Source organism: Notamacropus eugenii, chromosome 2 (assembly GCF_028372415.1).
Source record: "Notamacropus eugenii isolate mMacEug1 chromosome 2, mMacEug1.pri_v2, whole genome shotgun sequence".
NCBI lineage: Eukaryota > Metazoa > Chordata > Mammalia > Diprotodontia > Macropodidae > Notamacropus > Notamacropus eugenii.
The window spans coordinates 379310722-379329254 of NC_092873.1; the positions used below are offsets into that span (position 1 = coordinate 379310722).

Consider the following 18533-nt stretch of genomic DNA (forward strand, 5'->3'; position numbering starts at 1 on the left):
CTTTTAAGCCACAAGTTGAGAAGGGAGGGGAATTTCAAGAAAGGAAGACATCAGGGCCGGATGGAGAGAAACTGGGAATTGTTTGGATTTGGGAAGTTAGGGAGATGGGGAAAGGAAAACTGGGTGGAGGTCTGGGACAGGGATGGGGGGGATCGGGGGAGAAGCTTCTGTTTCCAAGGCAACAGTCCACGAGTCCTCCCCTTCTTCTAACCCCTCACGCCGCCCAGCCTCGGGGCCAGGCCACCGCCTCTGTTTTGTTTCCATGGAGACAAGGAGCGCGGGCTGCTCCAAACATAACGCGCCTCGGAAAGCATGCAGCTCGGGGGACCCCCCCGCGCCCCGCCTCGGGGGCAGCCTCCCCCAGGGTCCCGGGGCACCCGAGGCCACAGAAGCCCCTCCTTCCAACAGAAGAAGAGCTGGGGCTTATTCCTAGTGAAAGACTGCGATCAACACGGCAGCCCCGCAGCCAAGGGAGGTCCCCCTCCAACCCAGACAGGGACCTCGGCTCAGAGCCTGGGCCGTTCCTCACAGCGCTCCCCCCGTCTCCATTTTCAAGGCCTTTCCCCCTCTCCTTCCCACGGCTCCTCCTCAAAGCGAGCCCCCCACCACCAAGATCACCGAAGCCCCTCCCCCGCCCCACCTCGTAGCCCCGCCCCGAAGCGAGCCCCCCACCACCAAGATCACCGAAGCCCCGCCCCCGCCCCACCTCGTAGCCCCGCCCCGAAGCGAGCCCCCCACCACCATGATCACCGAAGCCCCTCCTCCGCCCCATCTCGTAGCCCCGCCCCGAAGCGAGCCCCCCACCACCAAGATCACCGAAGCTTCTCCCCTGCCCCTCCCCGTAGCCCCTCCCCAAAGCGAGCCCCCCACCACCATGATCACCGAAGCCCCTCCCCCGCCCCATCTCGTAGCCCCGCCCCGAAGCGAGCTCCCCACCAAGATCACCGAAGCCCCTCCCCCGGGCGACCTCTCTTCGCCGCGGCTCGCAGCCACGCCCCCCAGGTTTCTGCCCCTCCTTCTGGGTGCCCCGCCCAGGCCCCGGAGAAGCTCTACCCCGCCCGCTGGTGCTCGACGAGCTCGGAGCTGCTTCCGGGACAGAGGGCAGGAAAGATGGCGGCGCCCATGGAACTGTACTGCTGGGCTGGGGGCTGGGGCTTGCCGTCCGTGGACCTGGAGAGCCTCGTGGTGCTGGTGAGGGCGGGAACCCCGCTGGGCCGAAGAACCGGGGCCGCTCAGGGGCTGGGGAGGTGAGCCTGAGGTCGGATGCCAGAGACCCGGCGCGGGTGGCATGGGGGAAACTGAGGCAGGAGGTAAGCGTGCCGAGGCCGAGGAGGGCATCCGGGGCTCCCGCCGCGCTGCGCGGTCCGGTGGAAGAGGGACAGGAGCGAGTGAAATCCCGCATGACCTTGGTAAAGTGAATTCCCCCTCCAGGCCCTCAGTTCCCATATCTGCAAAAGGCTTGAACTAGAATCTAGTGCCTAGGCGGTCACGTGATCCCCGAGCGATCTCAAAGATCCCTTACCCCCACAGCCGGTGGACCCCAGGATTGGGAGTCTGCAGACCGAGGTTCGAATCCCGGCCCCACCATTTACCGACCTCATGACCTTGGAACTTGCCTCTCTCAGCTTTGGTTTCTTCTGTAAAAGGAGGTTGAACCAACAAGAACCCCCTCGGGTCTGGTAGAGAACCACGTGTCTTGAGTTAGTACTAGCAGCTTTGTGTTTTAGTGCACATAGCCAGTCTTGACTGCCAGTTACTAGAGGGGTGACTGTAGGTCTCTAACTTTCATCCCCAGACCTGACTTTCCTCATGTATAGAATGAAGGAGTTGAGGGCAGCATGATGCAGTTGGCATTCTGGAAGTAATCCTGCTTCTAACCCATAGCAGCCTCTTAAGATGATTGGTTGCAGAGCTGCATTGGTAGAGGGAATTTCCAAAACAAGAGCTTGCTACACCCATGAAATCCTTGGGCCATTAAGGACCCTCAAAATGGGGGTTGAACTAAGATGAACTATGAAGTCGTTTCCATTGGTAAATCCTTGGAGCCCACACATGCCCAACCTTGGGCCTAATCTCAGATATTATCATTCTTCACCCCAAAAAGCATCCCATGTTACCTATGGAGGGACACAGACCCGGGTCTGAAAGTTTCAGACCAGTGCCTTTCTTTCCCCATCATGGCAAGAACTTCCTTCTACCCCTGCAGATAGGAACATCCGTAGCTCTTCCTGAGCTGTCCTTCCTGATGGGAACTGCTCTGCTTCACTGCCTGTTCCCTTCCTTCCCTGCAGACCTATGCCAGATTCACTGGGGCCCCTCTCAAGGTACACAAGATCACCAACCCCTGGAGGAGCCCCTCAGGTACCCACTGATACCAAATGGTTGACCGGGAGGGTTGGTGGGGTGTGCTTAAGAGAAGAAATGAAGGGAACAGGTTTTATTTGTAAAGAAAGGTTCTAGGTAGGTCTTCACTTTGCCCACCCCTAACCCACCCAGTCCCCTGCAGGCCTTTATTTTGCACTTCAGTTCTTAACAAATGTTTGCTAAATGTATGCACAAATGCTTCCATTACCCCATCTTTCTCTTTCTATATCAGGAACCCTGCCTGCCCTCAGGACAAGTGACGCTGGAGTCATCTCACAGCCACATAAGATCATCACTCATCTAAGAAAACAGGTCGGGTGCAGGCGTTCTGAGACAAAGGGATATCGGTGGTGGGTTGGACAGAATGCTTGTCCTCCATTTTCAATTTTGCTTTTTTTCTAAGAGTGGAAGGGTTGAGTGAATAACAGAGGGTTTGTAGACTAAGGATGAAAGCAAATGAAAATGATTCAACTGAGAAGGAAATTGGATCATAAGATCTTTGAGAGCCAAAGATAAGATATGGGCCCAAAGCCTAGGGATTGGGAAAGCGATAATACCTGGTGGGTAGGAAAGGTTGAGACCTAGAGTAGACATAGCCCCAGGGACAATATGAAGAGGAAAGAGGTTCTTGACCATGGTGTGAGGTGGCTAAATTTTAGCAAAGAGTCAAGCATGGTAGTCAGGAAAGTAAAATGCCACTTGGTCTCTGGTATTAGGATGATGATGCTGATTTGTTATAAGGGTTTAATTTTTTTTGGTGGGGGTGGGGGGAAGTTGAAGGGAGAAAAAATTTTATGCTTGGTGATTGAAAAAAATAATTAAAACAAAGAAGACTGTGGCTTAAAGGGTGAAAGGATGGGCAGCACCCCTTCCATTCTGCCACATTAGGGTCCCCTGGGCTCCTGAGGAGATACAGAGACAAACCTGTGTCTGGGTATTGCTCTGGCCTCTTTGTGGTATTTATATGAGTGTGAGGAGAGGCAGGCTGCTGTCAAAGAGGGAGCCTCCAGTAGGCATAGGTCCAGCTTTCCGAGGAAACTCTGGGAGCCACTCCGAGTTTGTGGCTGGGCCTCCCCCCCACCCCCAACAGGCGCAAGGCCCTGTCGGCTGGCAAGTTCTAAGGGGTAGGCACTCTGCCAACACCAACAGGCCACTGTCTGGGTCCAGATGTGGGGGCCATAGGGAAGGGAAAATGTCTTCACTCTAAACCCAGAGCCATTCCAGGGTTTACCATTTGAGATAACCAGGGAAGTTCTTAGGGGAAGTCTGGGGGAGCAAGGCTTAGGTGCTCCCCTAATACCCACTTCATGACTGCTTCCTCCACAGAAATACAATGCAGACTATGATCTTTCAGCCCGGCAGGGGGCAGATACCTTGGCCTTCATGTCGCTGCTAGAGGAGAAGTTGCTGCCTGTGTTGGTGAGAATGCCTGCACTTTTGAAGTGCTCACTGCTCTGGCCCCTAATTCCCTGTTTTCCCCACTAGCCAACAAAAATCTACAGGGTTAGATAGGCCAGAGATGCCAAGAACACAATGCAGATATCCTTGAAGCTGGAGCCACCTAGATGCCTGGACAGTCATTGTCCCTTCCCTCCCTACCTTCTGTCCCCTTCTAGATCCACACTTTCTGGGTTGATGCCAAGAACTATGTGGAGCTGACTCGAAAGTGGTACGCCGAAGCCATGCCCTTCCCCCTCAACCTGTTCTTACCAGGCCGAATGCAGAAGAAATACCTTGAGCGGCTCCAGCTCTTATGTGGCGAACAAAGGCCCATGGAGGAGGAGGAAGTAGAGAAGGAGGTGCCTTCCCCAAAGGAGTTCCAGGGAGGGGAGGGGGATCTCAAGTTTCAGGGGGCAGGGGCTGGCTGGGTTGAATGCTGAGGGGAGATGTGGGTATACAGTGCCAAAGGGGTGAGGCTACCTGTGCCTTTGTTCCTGAGGCTTCCCCCTTCCTCCCTGCCCTCAGCTGTATCGAGAGGCCCGAGAGTGCCTGACCCTGCTTTCTCAGCGCCTGGGTTCCCAGAAATTCTTCTTTGGAGACTCGTGAGTCTGAGCCTAGAGAGGCATTTGGAGAAGGGGCAGAGGTGGGCAAGGACCTATGAGAAGGAGGTTTGGGAGAATCAGGGAGGAATGGGCGAATTTGGAGAACACAAGGCTTTTTGCCTGGTCATGAGTAAATAACAGAAGGATGCTTATATGGGCAAAAGGAGGAGGGACTTTGGGGCGGAATGGGGCCAGAGGTGGATAAGCAGGGACTGTGGTGGGTTTTGGAAAAAGAATAAGACACCCTCTCTCCTTCCTGGGGGGCCAGGTTCTTTGAGGTAAGCATAAGCTCTGGGTGACAGTAGGGCTGTATGTAGGACCAGGGAATCCATTCTGGGGGGGACAGGGTTGTGTAGCCAGCCAGGACCATGGAGGGTTGCAGCCCTATTCAATGTACCCTTTATCCAGTGTTGGGACAGAGCGCCATTCAGGGCTCACCCACCACCAATACCTGGGTGACTGAACATGTATCTAAGACTTTGTGTGCATTTCTGTCTTCCCCCTCAAGTCTTGCTTCTGCCCCAGGGCTGGCCCTGACAGCTCACCCCAGGCTTACTTATGGCTTTATTCTCTCGGCATCTTCTCTAGCCCCAGTCTCTGTATTTCCCTGATTTTCTGTCTCACTTGTGTCCCAGTCCTGCCTCCCTGGATGCCTTCGTCTTCAGCTATGTGGCCCTGCTGCTTCAGGCTAAGCTGCCTAATGGAAAACTACAGGCCCATGTTCGAGGGCTGAGCAACTTGTGTGCTTACTGCACCCACATCCTCAGTCTCTACTTCCCTTGGGATGGAGGTGAGATGGATGGGCATTGGTGAAGGGCATGATATGCAAAACTTTTGTCTTCTAACCCCATTGTTTATTTGAGATTCTTCCCCTCCTCTCAGCTGAAGCACCGCCACCCCGCCCTGCACCTTCAACTTCAGAGACTGATGAAGAGCCATACAGGCGAAAAGAGCAAATTCTGTCAGTGTTGGCTGGCTTGGCAGCCATGGTGGGCTATGCCCTCTTCAGCGGCATTGTCTCCATACAGCGGGCAGCTCCTACTCGAACATCAGGCACCAAGGCCTTGGGTATGGCTGAGGAAGAGGAGGATGAATGACATCCTGAGGTTCCCTGAACTGACTTTTCTATTGCTGTGCATTCCAAATGGTCTCTGTGTGTCCCTGTTTGGGGCACTTACAGAGATGGGATGGCCATCTCCACCCCCTGGAATAAATTTGCTCCCAGTGACCTGGTGTTAGAGAGTCTCTCCCTTTAGTGCCCATCTGCATGGTCCTTGGGTATTCGCACCAGAGATTCCTCCTCCAGAGTACCTGGCTTCTTTAACCACCCCATGGCTCTGGGAAAGCACTCTTCTCCTCACTTCAGATGTCTGGTTTCCCTACCTTCCTGGTCATTGCTGGTCTCAGCTCCATCTCTCTACTGCCCTCTCCCCTGAATCTGCTGTTTGTACAGACAGTGAGCTCACTCTGGGCACAGGTCCAGTTTCCATAGCCAGCACAGAGCACACACTCATAGATGCATGCTGGAGGGGGACTAGGGCTTTCCCCTCCCGCTCCCCCAGGGGCCTCAAGGCCCTGGCACTGAGCAGAGGGGAGAGTGAGTCACCCAAACCACAGCTCAGCAGTTTAGATCTTCCCCCTATTTTCCTTAGCCCCGACTCCCCCCCTCAGGTCTCTCTAGTCAGAAGCAGTGGGTAAGTTAGCTCCATCCTTTTAATGCCCACTACCCAAGCGCAGCTGCCCCATGCCCACTTCATTACTGGCGCTGCCAAAGGTATGTCTGAATGGAGTATGCAGGTGCCAAGGTCTGCATGAAGCCCACAGCAGGATCAGCAATGGTAAGAGGCTCGTCCTGGGAAGAGCTGCAGAAGAGAGGAACAAGTCAGAGAATGCTCCCCCTAGCGGGCACTGTTAGCTTGACAGCCTCAGAGCTCTCCACACAGTGCCCCTGCCTTCTCCACCTACTCACCTATTGAGCACCACTAACACAGCGGCACCGTCAGGTCGCAGTAAGGCCACTGTCTCCAGGTTGGTGTTCTGATTGGCATCCAGTCCTATCCTCTGGGAACCCTCAGGAATAAACTTGCTGGACACAAGAGAGATGGCATCAGGGCTCCGGCCCACATCCATCTGTGCCGAGCTCCTAGCTGCTGTCTGGGAGGAAATCCCCAATATCTTCCTGCTCTGTGTCCAGGGAATTGCAGCACAGAGGACAGACTGCTGGCCTTGGGAGCCAGGAAGACTTGGCTTCAAATCCTGCTTCTTGATACTTACCTAGCTGTGTGACCATAGGCAAATTACCTAACTTCTCTGGGCCTATACAGTGAGCCTATACAGTGCCTTCTAAGTGTATGAACCTTTCCCTTCTGACTCTCAGAAGAACACGAGTGACCACTGGCCCAGCAATTCTACTGAGATATACCCATTCTGGGCCTTTTCCTACATAGGTGGGCCACACCCATGGCATTCTCATTCTTGATTGGAACCTGCTTCATAGAACCTTCTACCTCTCTCTCCCCCTCTCCTCCTTTTCCCTCCCCCGTTTTCTTCCTCTTTCCCTTCTCCACCCCCCCATCTATACCTTGTTGGCTCACCTGAAGTGTCCAAGATGGTAGAACATAGGCTGTTTGTAAAACTTGTCCTTGCCTATATCCACAATGATGGGACTGTCAACAAAGTTGCGTACCCAGTTGGGCCCCCCCTCAGGATTCAGGGCAAGGTTCCAGTCTGTCCATCCTACTACATGGTGGATAAGGTTCTGTAGGGGGTTAGGGAGAGAAATGGAGACAAGGGAACACAGACTCAGCCCTGGGGCATCTGAGAAGGCAATGAGGATCATGTCAGAGAGCCAAAAAGATAGCTGGTTCAGCCCTGGGTTTAGGGAGAGGAAAGTGGGATAAGAATATCTTGGAAGAAGCCAGAAAATCATGGGAAATAGGCATGGATATAATTGGAGAAGAAAAGAACAAAGACCTGGTGTTAAGATGGGGAACCTAGGAGTCCTAGAAATTACCATGGAGAATATAGGGTTGTACAGGAGGAAAGAAGCATCTCTATCCCAAGTCCCCCAACTAAGGTTAAGTACTAAGTATGAGTTTGTCAGAATTGGAGAAAGGAGAAACTGATCGTGAGACTTACAGTGATAATGCTATGGCTGTATCGTGTCCCTCGGTTCCAGGAACCTAGCCGCACACTCTGTTCCCAAAACTTGGAACCCACACAGGCCTCAGAAGCAAAGAGCATTGTGTCAGGGAACAGCCGGTGTGTTTCCCCTAGTGTGGCATTAGCTGGAGCCAGAAAATCCAGGTACCAGTGCACAGCTATCCCAGAGACATACTGAGCTGCCTTTTGGTCCTTCAGCACCTAGGAAAGGAAGAAAGGGGCTTAAAGGAGGGGAACCTTCTGAGGGTAGAGATCCAGGAATATAATGAACAGAAGGGGGAAAACATGAATGTACAGAATTGGAGGGGGGGCAAAAAGTCAAAATGATAAAACCCTAGGAAGGTCTGGCAAGATCAAGATGACCATCCAGGAGAAAGGTATCCTAAGTTTCTGGGACCCTAGAGACCAGAGAAGGATACCCCCAAATCAAGGTATCTTGAGGCAGGGGTCTTGGATTTAAAAAGGATCCATATGATATGGGTGGCTAAGGCCTTACCACCTGTGCCCAGTGGGGCAGTAGAAGGCGTTGGTCATCCAGTATTAGTAGTTTGGTGTCATGGTGAGCACTTTGAGCAAGGGCAGGGCCTAGGTCAAGGGCCACAAAATCCCGCTGGAGTTCTGGAGTGAAGCCCAGGCATTGGAAGGGATACCCACTTATCATTCCTGCTGAGGGTTCATTCTCTGCTGTCACTGCCCAAAACTTCAATTTATGTTCTGCATAAGCATCCAGGAACCTAAAGAGAGATGCAGAACAAGGAAAATGGGGACCCCTACGCTGGGATGTGAGAGAAGGTTCATGATGCATTGGAAAGGTTCAAAAAGTTAAATCTGGATCTAGAAACTGGTACGGTAGGGTAAGACATCAAAGATTCAGAGATAGGAGAACCAGAGTGACAGAACAAACATCAAAGAATCTGTGGGCTAACCTTTCCACTTCCCATCCCTGCCCAGTACTTACTTGATAAAGTAGTTGGCCCAGGTCTGATGATGCTTGTCCCCCGGTTTTCCCTTTAGTGACCCTTTGCCACTGACTGCCCCATTGGTCTTAAGCCAAGTAGGTGATGTCCAAGGACTGGCGAAGAGTGAGGTAGGGCGATGGGCCAAGGCCAGAGCTCGGTGAATAAGGGGAATCTGAAGGGATAGGTAGATAGTGAGGAACAGAAGTGAAGAAACTGACATAGTGACTGGCTTAACCAGTGTATCAGGCCCAGTCTTTGGTTCCCACCCTATTTCCTCTATTAACTACCTAGGGGTGGCTTAGGGTGAGGACCATGTAACTTCCGATAACTTCCTCAGTCTGATACTTTTTTACCCTTGAGGAAGCAAAGCCACTTTATGCCAGCTATGCCCACCTTGAGCTTGGTGTCCTCTTCAGCCAGGCTGAAATTGTTCAACTGGAAGTCTTCAGGATAGTCAGCATAAGTATAGACACGGATAGAGAAGTCACAGCTGGCCATCGGCACTCGGATGATGTTATATTCAATGCCTGGGAAAGAGCAATGGTTCACATAGCCAGGTTGGGGGGAAGAGCGCCCCACCCAACCTGAACTGCTGCACATGGAAGTTTAGTTTGGAAAACATGCATCTGGGATCAAGGCTTGTGGAACCCAGGTACACCTGGGAGAAAAGCAGGCCCAAAACCCTCAGGAATTAATAGAATGAAGGAGAGGGTATGGAATGTAGGGGACATTGAGAAGGGAAGGAGGAATCCCTTGGATCAAAGAAGGAGATAGATATTTCCATAGAATCCTTTTCTCATACTCAAAATATCTCACCTTCGGAAGAAAAGTAAGACTTAAGGAGCAAGTCCTGGGCAGGAGGTGATAGGGCTAGAATGTTGAGGGCAGTGGCATCAGTCATTGCTCCTCCAAAGCCTTTTATCTTCTGGAACTGTTGGTCTGGGCGAAGGGTTAGACGCAGCCCTGAAAAGTGAGTGCTTGATGAAAGGATCTCAAATTGGTCCAGAACATTAGGTAGCTTGGATGTGTTCCTGAGCCCAAAGGTCTTGAGTTTCTTTCTATGAGGTGCTAGATCTACCTGAATTGGAGGAAGAGTGATTGATTACCTTTGCCTGTCCAGTTGCTCTGGATGGACCCGACGCTCAATTCAAACCTCCGGCCACTTCGGGTACTCTCATAGCGGCTAAAGGTACCAGACTGAGGAAGTGTTACAGGATCAAGTGAGTCACAGTAGGTGGCATTGCAGACACAGACGACAGAGCTATAGCCAAAGCTTTGGGGGACACAGGGACGGGCACCTAGATAGATGTACAGGAGGATGGGAAATAGTCAAGGAAAGCATGGGCAAAGGGGCAGAAGAGGAGTGGTTTCCTCTTGTCTGTGCCTCTCCTTCCACCCAAATTTTTTCCATAATTAAACATTTTCTGGCACCTACTTGTCCCCAGCACTCCCTCAAGGAAGTACTAAAAAGTTTCTGTTCGCAGTACCACCACCCTCTTTATAAATTATCGGCTTTTCCACCTGCTTACTCTGGCCACTCACTCGATGTGCAGGAGATCATCTGAAGCAACAGCAATCCCAAGATACTCGCTGTGACGTTGCTTACTTTAACCAAATCTCTGGGATGTTCCTGAGATCAGAATAAGGACGATTTAGGACGGGGTTGACTGGGGGTGACAACAGGATTCACTCCTTACCTTCCTCTGACCTAGGGGATTTTTACCATCCCTACCCCTAAGCGGAGCTTTTCCTATCCACGCACCCTCCGCACCCACTGGCTTCCCAGCCCAGCTCCCCGGCAAACTGTCCAGGATGGGGACGAGGATGAAGGGCAGGGCTCGGGTATGGCCAGGAGGCTGCACAGAGTCCACAACCCTCTCGGGTCCGGAAGGTACCTGGCTCCGTGCCTCTTCCCTCATCCCATGCCCTGCCTCTGCGCTCTATTCTCCCTCCTCGGGATCAAGGGTCTCCAGGGGCCCACGCAGGGCCGGCACCCCGCCCGGGCTTCCCAGTCCCCGACCCGAAGCCGGGGTCTCCAGCCGTGAGGCCGCGGGGCGGGGAGTGTGCAAGGCTGGGCTGGGCTCCTTACCTCCCTCCAGCGCTTCAGGGCTCCCATCTTCGGTGGGGGCTCGGGAGGACGGCGGGGCTCCCCAGCTCCGGGGAGGGGGAGGGCGCGAGCTGCCGGAGACAACCCAGCGTTCGGCTGGTGCTGGGACACTGCGGCGCGGAGCCCAGAGGGTGGAGATAATGTGACTTTGGTGTCTGTCACGTGACCGTGGCTGCCGCTTCCCCCCGGCCATCTTTGTGCGGGGCGCCGCACTCGCGACGGAGATTGGGAGCCCTGAGCGGCGGCTGCTGGAGGGGTCGGTAGGGCTGGCATACCTGCGCCGTGCGTCCAGTCTGGGATCGAAAAGGCCCCAGAGCCCGCGGGGAAGGGCGTCGGAAAACACGACCGGGCGGGGGGGGGGGGGGGGGGGGAGGGGGGAGGAAGCGGGGAGGGGCCGGAGGTGGGGAGGAAGCGGGGGAAACCTTCCCCGGCCCTTTGCCGCCACCGAATTGGGCAGTTGAATGGAGGCAGCTACATGGACTTCAGTTTACGAACAAACTTTCCGTAAGTCGAGTTAGAGCAGGACCACGCGCCTCCGTGGCCCCGAGGCGTGGCTCCCATTCGGGCGCTAAATCCGTCCAAGCTCCCTCCTTCCGCGTGGTGCCTGCTGCCGGGGATGCTCTGCTTCGCCCGCTCCTTTTGCTCAGGAGGCCGGCGTACACGACTTCAGTTCAGTAAACCCTTGTTAAATGCCTGCACGGTTCACTGCTTTCGAGGCCCCGTTTTCCCCGCTCCTGACGCGGACGCGCGGGGAGAGGTGAGGAACTTGGGGCACAAGTTACACGGAGGAAACGCGTGGCAGGTGTAGCAGGCCCGCGTCATCCACCTTTTCCCCATTTTTGTTAAGTTTAAACAATCCACAAAGCAAGAAGCCCGCTGATTCCCGAGGGGCAAATGCCCACGGTGAGAATTTCACGACCAGCCCAGCCTGCGGGTCTCGGCTTCGCACATCCCTGCCTGAAAGGCGGGGAAAGAGAGGAGGACCGGGGCTTCCCGGAGAAGGCCACAAAAGTTAGGGTTTACCGGACGGAGAGAAGGTGGGAAAGCATGAGACAATGCCAGTGCCCAGGAAAGCACCGAGCCTCCGGGCACCCGCGGGCAGGACCTTGGAGTGGTGCGGTCTGATTGGAGGGCAGGGTGTGAGCAGAAGAGAAAAGCATTGTAGGGGGGAAGAAACAAAGCGGTGGTGCTGGACTGTGGAAGCCTTCATACAGGCAAAGAGTCTGAGCTTTACTGGGTAGGAAGCTGGGAGCTACTGAAGGTTTTTGAGAGGAGGAGTAACATGACCAACTCTATGTAGATAGCAGACTATTTTTCCTACTGATGCCATCCTAGTTATGAAAGATGGATGTGAACAAGGGGAGCGAGTATTAAGAAATTAAGACTATTAGGTTGTTGAAATAAATAGTTGGTAATAAGGGCCTATGGCAGAGTGTTAGCACTGCATATAGGAAGGCACAGATAAGAAAGTAATTAGATCACGTAAAGGAAAAAGAGAGAGAGGAGGAATGAAAAGGGAAGTAGGGACTAAAAAGACTTTTTTCTGATTTTCCCCAGTGGCTAATGCCCCCCTATCATTGGGTATTCGTTTTTTATGTATTCTGTATTTATTCACTGTGAAAATGCTGTCCCTCTAGAAGAATGTAAGTTTATTGAGGGTAGGAAATACTTCACTTTTATATTGGTATGCCTAGCACCTAACTGGGTGGCCAGACCATAGGAGACAATTAATAAATGTTTGTTGCTGCTGTTGGGTGATTTGATTGGTGACAGAAATAATGAAGTCATAAGAAGGATCTGGTGTAAGGTGATAAGATCTGCAGTAACTTACAAAAGGGACTGGCTCTCACAACCAGGAGACCCTTAGCTGGAGTAGCCAACTTAAAAATAGCATCATTCTGAAGTAGGACCCTGGCCCTCCATGAGAACATTGAGGCTAAAGGATTAAATGAGTTTCCCAGGCTCATACGACTATTAAGAGTCTGAAACAAATTTATGCAAACAACATGGTATAGTGAGTAGAAAGCCTTCTAAATCTGGAACCAGAGGACCTGAGTTAGAACACCAGTCTTACTACTTACTACCAGTGTCATCTTTGGCGAATTTCTTAACCTTTTAACGCAACTGTTTCATCATCTATGAAATGAGGGGATGGACTAGATGTTATCTAAGGCCCTTCTAACTCTAAATGCTATAATCCTACTTATTTTTTTTTTGCAGAAGTCTGCATATCTTATTTTTGTTTGACTCAGGTTGAAATGAAAATGGATCTTCCCTTCCTGAGCTCACAGCACTGACCTCCTCACTGGATGACTAGAGATTCAACTCCTGTAGTCATATAGTCATAAAACTTTAGGCCAGGGGGGATGATGGGATCAAAGAGGTTGCAATTCTGTTGTCCTGTCTTGGGTACTGGTGGTGGGTGAGGAGGAAGGGGCATTAAATCACAAGCAGGCGTGGGAAGGCCCCAGGGGCCATCTAGACTAGCCCTCTAATGACCTTGTATATCATCCAGCTTCTCCAACTCCATTACTTTTACAGATGAAGTAACTTGAAGAGAAATCATATACTCAGGATTTCAGAGTGGGAAGGAACTTCAGAGGCCATCCAGTCTAACTTCATACCTAAAGTATGAATTCCTTTCATATTATCTCCAGTGGGAAGAACATAAACTTCCTAAAGACAGGAAATATTTCATTTTGCAACTTCTAACCCTTTGTTGCTATTTCTCTCAAGTAAAACTGGTTTAATCCTGTGGTCAACATCACATGCTACTGATAATCTTAGAAATGGAAAATTAGAATTATTATTTGTTACAAATCTAATCATTTTCAGTAACTAGTAATTATTAAATGATAATTGTTTCTCTTTTACCCAAGAACCCTGAGGGTCTTCCCCTCCCAGTTTGATTTTTTTTCTTTCTTTTTTTTTTTTTTTTTGATTAAAGGGACCATCCCTTGAGTAGCTACATAAAGAAACCTATTCATTGAATGGGTGTATCTCACTCAAAGTGAGAATGTGATAAGACCTTAGCCTAAAAGGGCGAGGGTCTCCCATTGCATCCTGGGCCATCTTCAGTCATCTTGATGAATGTCAGGCCACTGGACCCAGATGTCTCTGGAGAAGAAAGTGAGGTTCGTGACCTTGCACAGCCCTCCCTCACTCAAATCAAAGTCAACTGCAAGTCATGTCATCATCTTGATGTCATGGTCCTCTTCAAGAATGAAGAACTAACACAACAATCATTTTCAGTCATTTTTTAGTTGCATCTGCCTCCTCATGACTGTCTTTGGGGCTTTTCTTGGCAAGGTGGTTTGCCATTTTTTTTTCCAGCTCATTTGACAGATGAGGAAACTGAGGGAAACTCAGTGACTTGCCCAGGGTCACACAACTAAGTATCTGAAACCAGATTTGAACTCAGGAAGATGAGTCTTCTTGATTCTAGGTCCAGCATATCTACTATGCCATCTACCTAGCTGTTATTATTAATAGACAATGAAGATGTTCTTTAAGCACTTAGCCTGGATTTCTCCTTTGCCTCCAGCACATTCTATCTTGTACTATATATCACAGTAGACTGTGAGGGCAGGAGTTGTGTGCTTTCCATCTTTGTGTCTCTGGGAGCTAGCTCAGTACTTTACACATAGTAGGCACTTAATATATGTTGTATTGAACTGCATGCAGTCATATGTGAGTTCAGTGTTTTGAATCAAGGTCTTCAGAAACTTAAAAATGAGTGAATAGGGGTTGAGAAGGACCAACACTCTATTCACTGTGCCACTTAGCTTAGTAAATATTTGTTGAGCACTCCTATTTACTCAGTGAGGTAAGAAAATATACTGGGAGGATAGAGAGAGGTAAAAGATGAGCTCCCCCCCAAGAGAGATTACAACCTGTCTATCAAAAGGTTATATCTTACCTTCCCATAATAAAACTACATAGAAAGTTCAACAATAATTCAAGCTGGTATACCAACTGATGTACCATGGGAGGGTTATAGTTTCTACTTGTAATATCAGGCACTTTCCAGAAACACAATGATTGTTGGCACTTTCCTTATTGTTGCTTTTTCAGGGCAATACCCAGTTAAGTTGCTAAATAAAAGGTATTTTCCAGGTGTCTGCCTTGTACAAATATGAAGAAACATAATGTGAGAAATTTGGCTGAAGACACCAGAACTTCAGGTTCTGACCCTGGCAAGTTCCTTCTCTGGCCCCCTTATGTGTAAATAGAAGAGGTGGGGCTAGATTTGAAGTTCTGACCCTTTTTTGTGTCATGGATGCTTTGGGAAGTCCTGCAAAACCAATGGATCTCTTTTCGGAATCATGGTTGTTGTTTTTTTCTTTTTTCTTTTAATTTTTATAGACAGGGTTAAGTGACTTATCCAGGGTCACACAGCAAGGAAGTGTGTGAGGCCAAATTTGAACTCAGGTCCTCTTGACAAGGGCCAGTGTTCTATCTGCTGCGTCACTTAGCTGCCCCGGAATCATGTTTTTAAATGTATAAAATAAAATACATAGGATGACAAAGGAAACCAATTCTATTGAAACACAGCTCTCAGGTCCTGGGTTAGCGGTTGGGTTGTCAGGTGTGGTGTGTAGAGCTTTAACTAGCAGTTATTTTCCCAGAGGAAAGAAGTTGTAAAACTGGCAAAGTGTGGAGGATACGCTGGCCATAGCTCCATTAAGGGTTGGAGGGGAAGTGGGTCATGAGAGAGACATCATAGCACCCCTGAAAGTTCACACTATAATAAAAATGGGAAAAGGACCCACATGTACAAAAATATTTATAGCAGTTCTTTTTGTTGTGGCAAAGAATTGGAAATTGAGGGGATGTTTATCAAATGGGGAATGACTGAACAAGTTGTGGTATATGAATGTAATGGAATACTATTGTGCTGTAAGAAATGATGAACAGGCAGACTTCAGAAAAACCTGGAAAGACTTACGTGAACTGATTCTGAGTAAATTGAGCAGAACCAGGAGAACATTGTACACAGTAACAGCCACAGTGTTCCATGACTGACTTTGATAGACTTAGCCCTTCTCAGCAATGCAAGGACTTTAAACAATTCCAAGGGACTCATGATGGAAAAAACCATCTATATCCACGGAAAGAACTACGGAGTCTAAATGCAGAGTGAAGCAGACTATTTTCTTTTTGTTTTTGTTTGTTTTTTCTTTCTTCTGGTTCCTCCCATTCGTTCTAATTCTTCTATACAACATGACTAATGTGAAAATATGTTTAATAGAAATGTATATGTAGAGCCTCTATCAGATTTTGTGCCATCTTTGGGACGGAGTAGGGGAGGGAGGGAAGAAAATTTAAAACTTATGGAAGTGAATGTTGAAAGCTAAAAATAAACAAATTAACTAAGAAATAAAAGTCCACACTATATGTATGTGGACAGCACACTCAGTTGTCACCCTGGCTGCCTCACCTGGCATATAGCAGATGCTTAGTTACTGCCTGTTGACTGACTGATAGCCCTCATGCAGTCATCATTTTAAACATTTATTTGGCTTCTTATTTAGGTATACATCAAACAAAAGGTACCTTGGATTTGTGGCTATTAAGATGGATATACTTTTTAGGTTGCACTCCTCACTCTCCCAGACTTTCTCTCCTATCCCCCCAGAAACCTTTTTACCCAGGAAGGTCATTCCAGCCCTGAACTTCACACAATGGAAGTACCCTTTGACCTTGATCCTTCCGACCCCTCCCCATGATTGCCTGGTTCCTCACAGAATATCAATTTTCAGGAAGCTGCCCTGGCTATCCTTGTCTTTATTTCTTTCCAGGCTACAATGCCAAGTACACGGTAACCATGTAATGAATGCTTGTTAGGGCAGCTAGATGGTAGAGTGGATAAAGCCTGGCCCTGGAGTCAGGAGGACCCGAGTTCAAATGTGATCTCAGACACTTACTAGCTGTGTGGCCCTGGACAAGTCACTTAATTCCACTGCTTTCCCCAAAATAATAAAAATAAATGTTTGTTGACTGAAAAGTCCAAGTATGAAAGATCTGGATTCAAATTCTATCTCTGACAGATACTGATTGTGTGTTCCTGGGCTAAAGTCCACGGTGTTCTAGGCAACTTTCTTTCCAAAATAATGATTTACTTTTATTCTAAATTTAATATATATCAAATAGCTATTCCCACATGCATTGCAGAACAGAAAAAGAAGTTTGGACATAAAACTGAATATTTCAATTATGTATGACTTGCTTTTTCTCTTAAAACATAATAAATTTCAAAACATTCAGAACTGTAGCTTTCAAAAGTATCTTCCTTGAATGTGTTTTCTGGCCTGTTCTCTTTGGTACACTTAAAAAACAAAGTTGCCTCAATTACCTTATTTTCTTTTTCTTTTTGCTACCCTACTCCCATTCTCTTCCTCTTCCCATGCCACCCCCAAATGGGGAAAAAAAATAAAATAAATCTAGGTAACTTCTAAGACTATAAATTGCAAATATAGTGCAATATGTATATACATTGGTAGAGGGAGTTTCCTCATCCGAAAGTTCCCTATGTCAAGGAAATCATAGATCCAATACCTAGAATGAATCCAATACCTCTAATGAATCAAATATCTTTTTTATTATAAATTATTATAAAATTTACAGGGCTTTGTTTCACAATGAAATAATTGTTTATTTCTGTTATTTTCCTCTGATATGGAGGTGACTTTGGGTTCTCAAGGATAAGCTAGCACCCAAGGGAACAGGCTCTCAGATATCATCCTAGGCTGGAAAGGCTTTGGTTATTGGCCTAGCACCAGACTATCCCCTTGGAAAACCAGCCTTGATTACTGGGGAGAAGCTTGGGCTTCAAATGATCCCATTTAATGAAACAAGCATTTATTAAGCACCTGTTGTGTACAAATCACTGTGCTTGGGCTTGAGGGGGAGAGAACAGACAAAAAAGGAATACAGTTCTCCCTTTCACACCTCAGCTTTTACCGTCTCAGTCTCAATACACTGAAGGTCAGCATAAGAAACTGAATGGGAATTTTTTGGGAGCTTTGCCAAAGCCACAGAAGACACAGAAAAAGTTTAGAAACTCAGAAATGCATAAAATATATGTATAATATTGTATAATATCAACATATTTTATCTTCTAATACCATAAAATTTTACTTGTATTTTCCAGATCGGGGTGGGGAACCAAGCCCCTAACACCTACCCCTATCCCCAGCCTCCCCACCCCCCACCCCAGGTATGGAAGGATAACTGTAGCTTCAGCTTTCAAGGAACTCAAGTAAAGGAGCATTCAAGGAACTTTATTTCTGCCTTTAGGATCATAGGCTATTAGACTTTAGATTATCTAGTTCACTTCCCTCCATTTATAGATGAGCAAAATGAGCTTCAGAGAGGCAAAATAATTTGACCAAAGTCACAAAACTTGTTATTGACAACTGTTGCAAATCTACCTTGTTCTATTGCAACATGCTTCTGTACACTTGTAAATGCTCAGGGTATCTGTGTCTGGCATAGGTCTTTGGTGCCTGATACTTAGTAGGAGCTTAATAAATGTTCCGTGGTGCTTGGTAATCTTTGAACGAGGGGCCTTCTCTTCCCAAAAGTTCTTGGGGCCAGTTATACTTCAAATAACTCCCATTTCCAAATGGATGCCTGCAGCTGTAACCCATTTCCAGGAGCTGAATAGGAAAGAACAGTATTCTTGGAATCTAGAGACCTATGAACTCATTCTACCACAGCTACTAGTTCCCTTCAGGGCTCATCTGTGTGAATTTAGACCACTTTACTCAATCTTCCTGGACCTTAGTATTCTCTAAGCTATTTGACAAGATAATTTCTAAACATCCTTTCCAACTCTGATGATCTATGTGATTGTGTCATGGTGGAGCCTTTCTTCATGGGCCAACGGGGAGGAGT

At 48.8% G+C, this 18533-nt stretch overlaps 2 protein-coding genes and 1 long non-coding RNA gene across 4 annotated transcripts; 2 read left to right on the forward strand and 1 right to left on the reverse strand.

Annotated features, from left to right (window-relative positions):
• The first annotated feature begins 256 nt into the window (after window positions 1-256).
• Window positions 257-5634, forward strand: MTX1 (metaxin 1). Of its 2 annotated transcripts, none has more exons than XM_072647214.1 (8): window positions 257-1191; window positions 2207-2324; window positions 2597-2676; window positions 3691-3783; window positions 3981-4163; window positions 4330-4406; window positions 5042-5196; window positions 5289-5634. In XM_072647214.1, exons 1-8 carry the CDS (start codon window positions 313-315, stop codon window positions 5501-5503), a joined length of 1800 nt encoding a protein of 599 aa, XP_072503315.1. In that variant the 5' UTR covers window positions 257-312; the 3' UTR covers window positions 5504-5634. The 2 variants fall into 2 exon arrangements, with proteins under 2 accessions (XP_072503315.1, XP_072503316.1); XM_072647215.1 differs by having other exon boundaries at window positions 261-1191; window positions 2292-2361.
• Window positions 5635-6101: 467 nt separating this feature from the next.
• On the reverse strand, window positions 6102-10940 carry GBA1 (glucosylceramidase beta 1). Its single transcript, XM_072647213.1, has 11 exons — window positions 10617-10940; window positions 10070-10157; window positions 9634-9825; window positions 9344-9490; window positions 8921-9054; window positions 8527-8699; window positions 8065-8302; window positions 7545-7769; window positions 7001-7164; window positions 6376-6492; window positions 6102-6268 (listed from the first exon to the last, which is right to left on the reverse strand). The coding sequence occupies exons 1-11, from the start codon at window positions 10905-10907 to the stop codon at window positions 6163-6165; spliced, it is 1875 nt and encodes a 624-aa protein (XP_072503314.1). The 5' UTR covers window positions 10908-10940; the 3' UTR covers window positions 6102-6162.
• Window positions 10941-11242: 302 nt separating this feature from the next.
• On the forward strand, window positions 11243-13396 carry LOC140528900 (uncharacterized). Its single transcript, XR_011975341.1, has 2 exons — window positions 11243-11391; window positions 13176-13396. It is a non-coding gene; the product is annotated as an uncharacterized lncRNA (long non-coding RNA).
• Window positions 13397-18533: the final 5137 nt, after the last annotated feature.

Bases quoted from the DNA above. Each gene is read 5' to 3' on its own strand.
- GBA1 (XM_072647213.1), bottom strand. From the start codon at position 10,907: ATGCCAGCCCTACCGACCCCTCCAGCAGCCGCCGCTCAGGGCTCCCAA. The intron at 9,826-10,069 runs GTGAGTGGCCAG...ACATCTATCTAG, and splicing joins GATGATCTCCTGCACATCGA to GTGCCCGTCCCTGTGTCCCC. The intron at 6,269-6,375 runs GTGAGTAGGTGG...TCTCTTCTGCAG, and splicing joins GTGTTAGTGGTGCTCAATAG to CTCTTCCCAGGACGAGCCTC.
- MTX1 (XM_072647214.1), top strand. From the start codon at position 313: ATGCAGCTCGGGGGACCCCCCCGCGCCCCGCCTCGGGGGCAGCCTCCC. The intron at 4,407-5,041 runs GTGAGTCTGAGC...CTTGTGTCCCAG, and splicing joins AAATTCTTCTTTGGAGACTC to TCCTGCCTCCCTGGATGCCT. The intron at 5,197-5,288 runs GTGAGATGGATG...CCCTCCTCTCAG, and splicing joins CTACTTCCCTTGGGATGGAG to CTGAAGCACCGCCACCCCGC.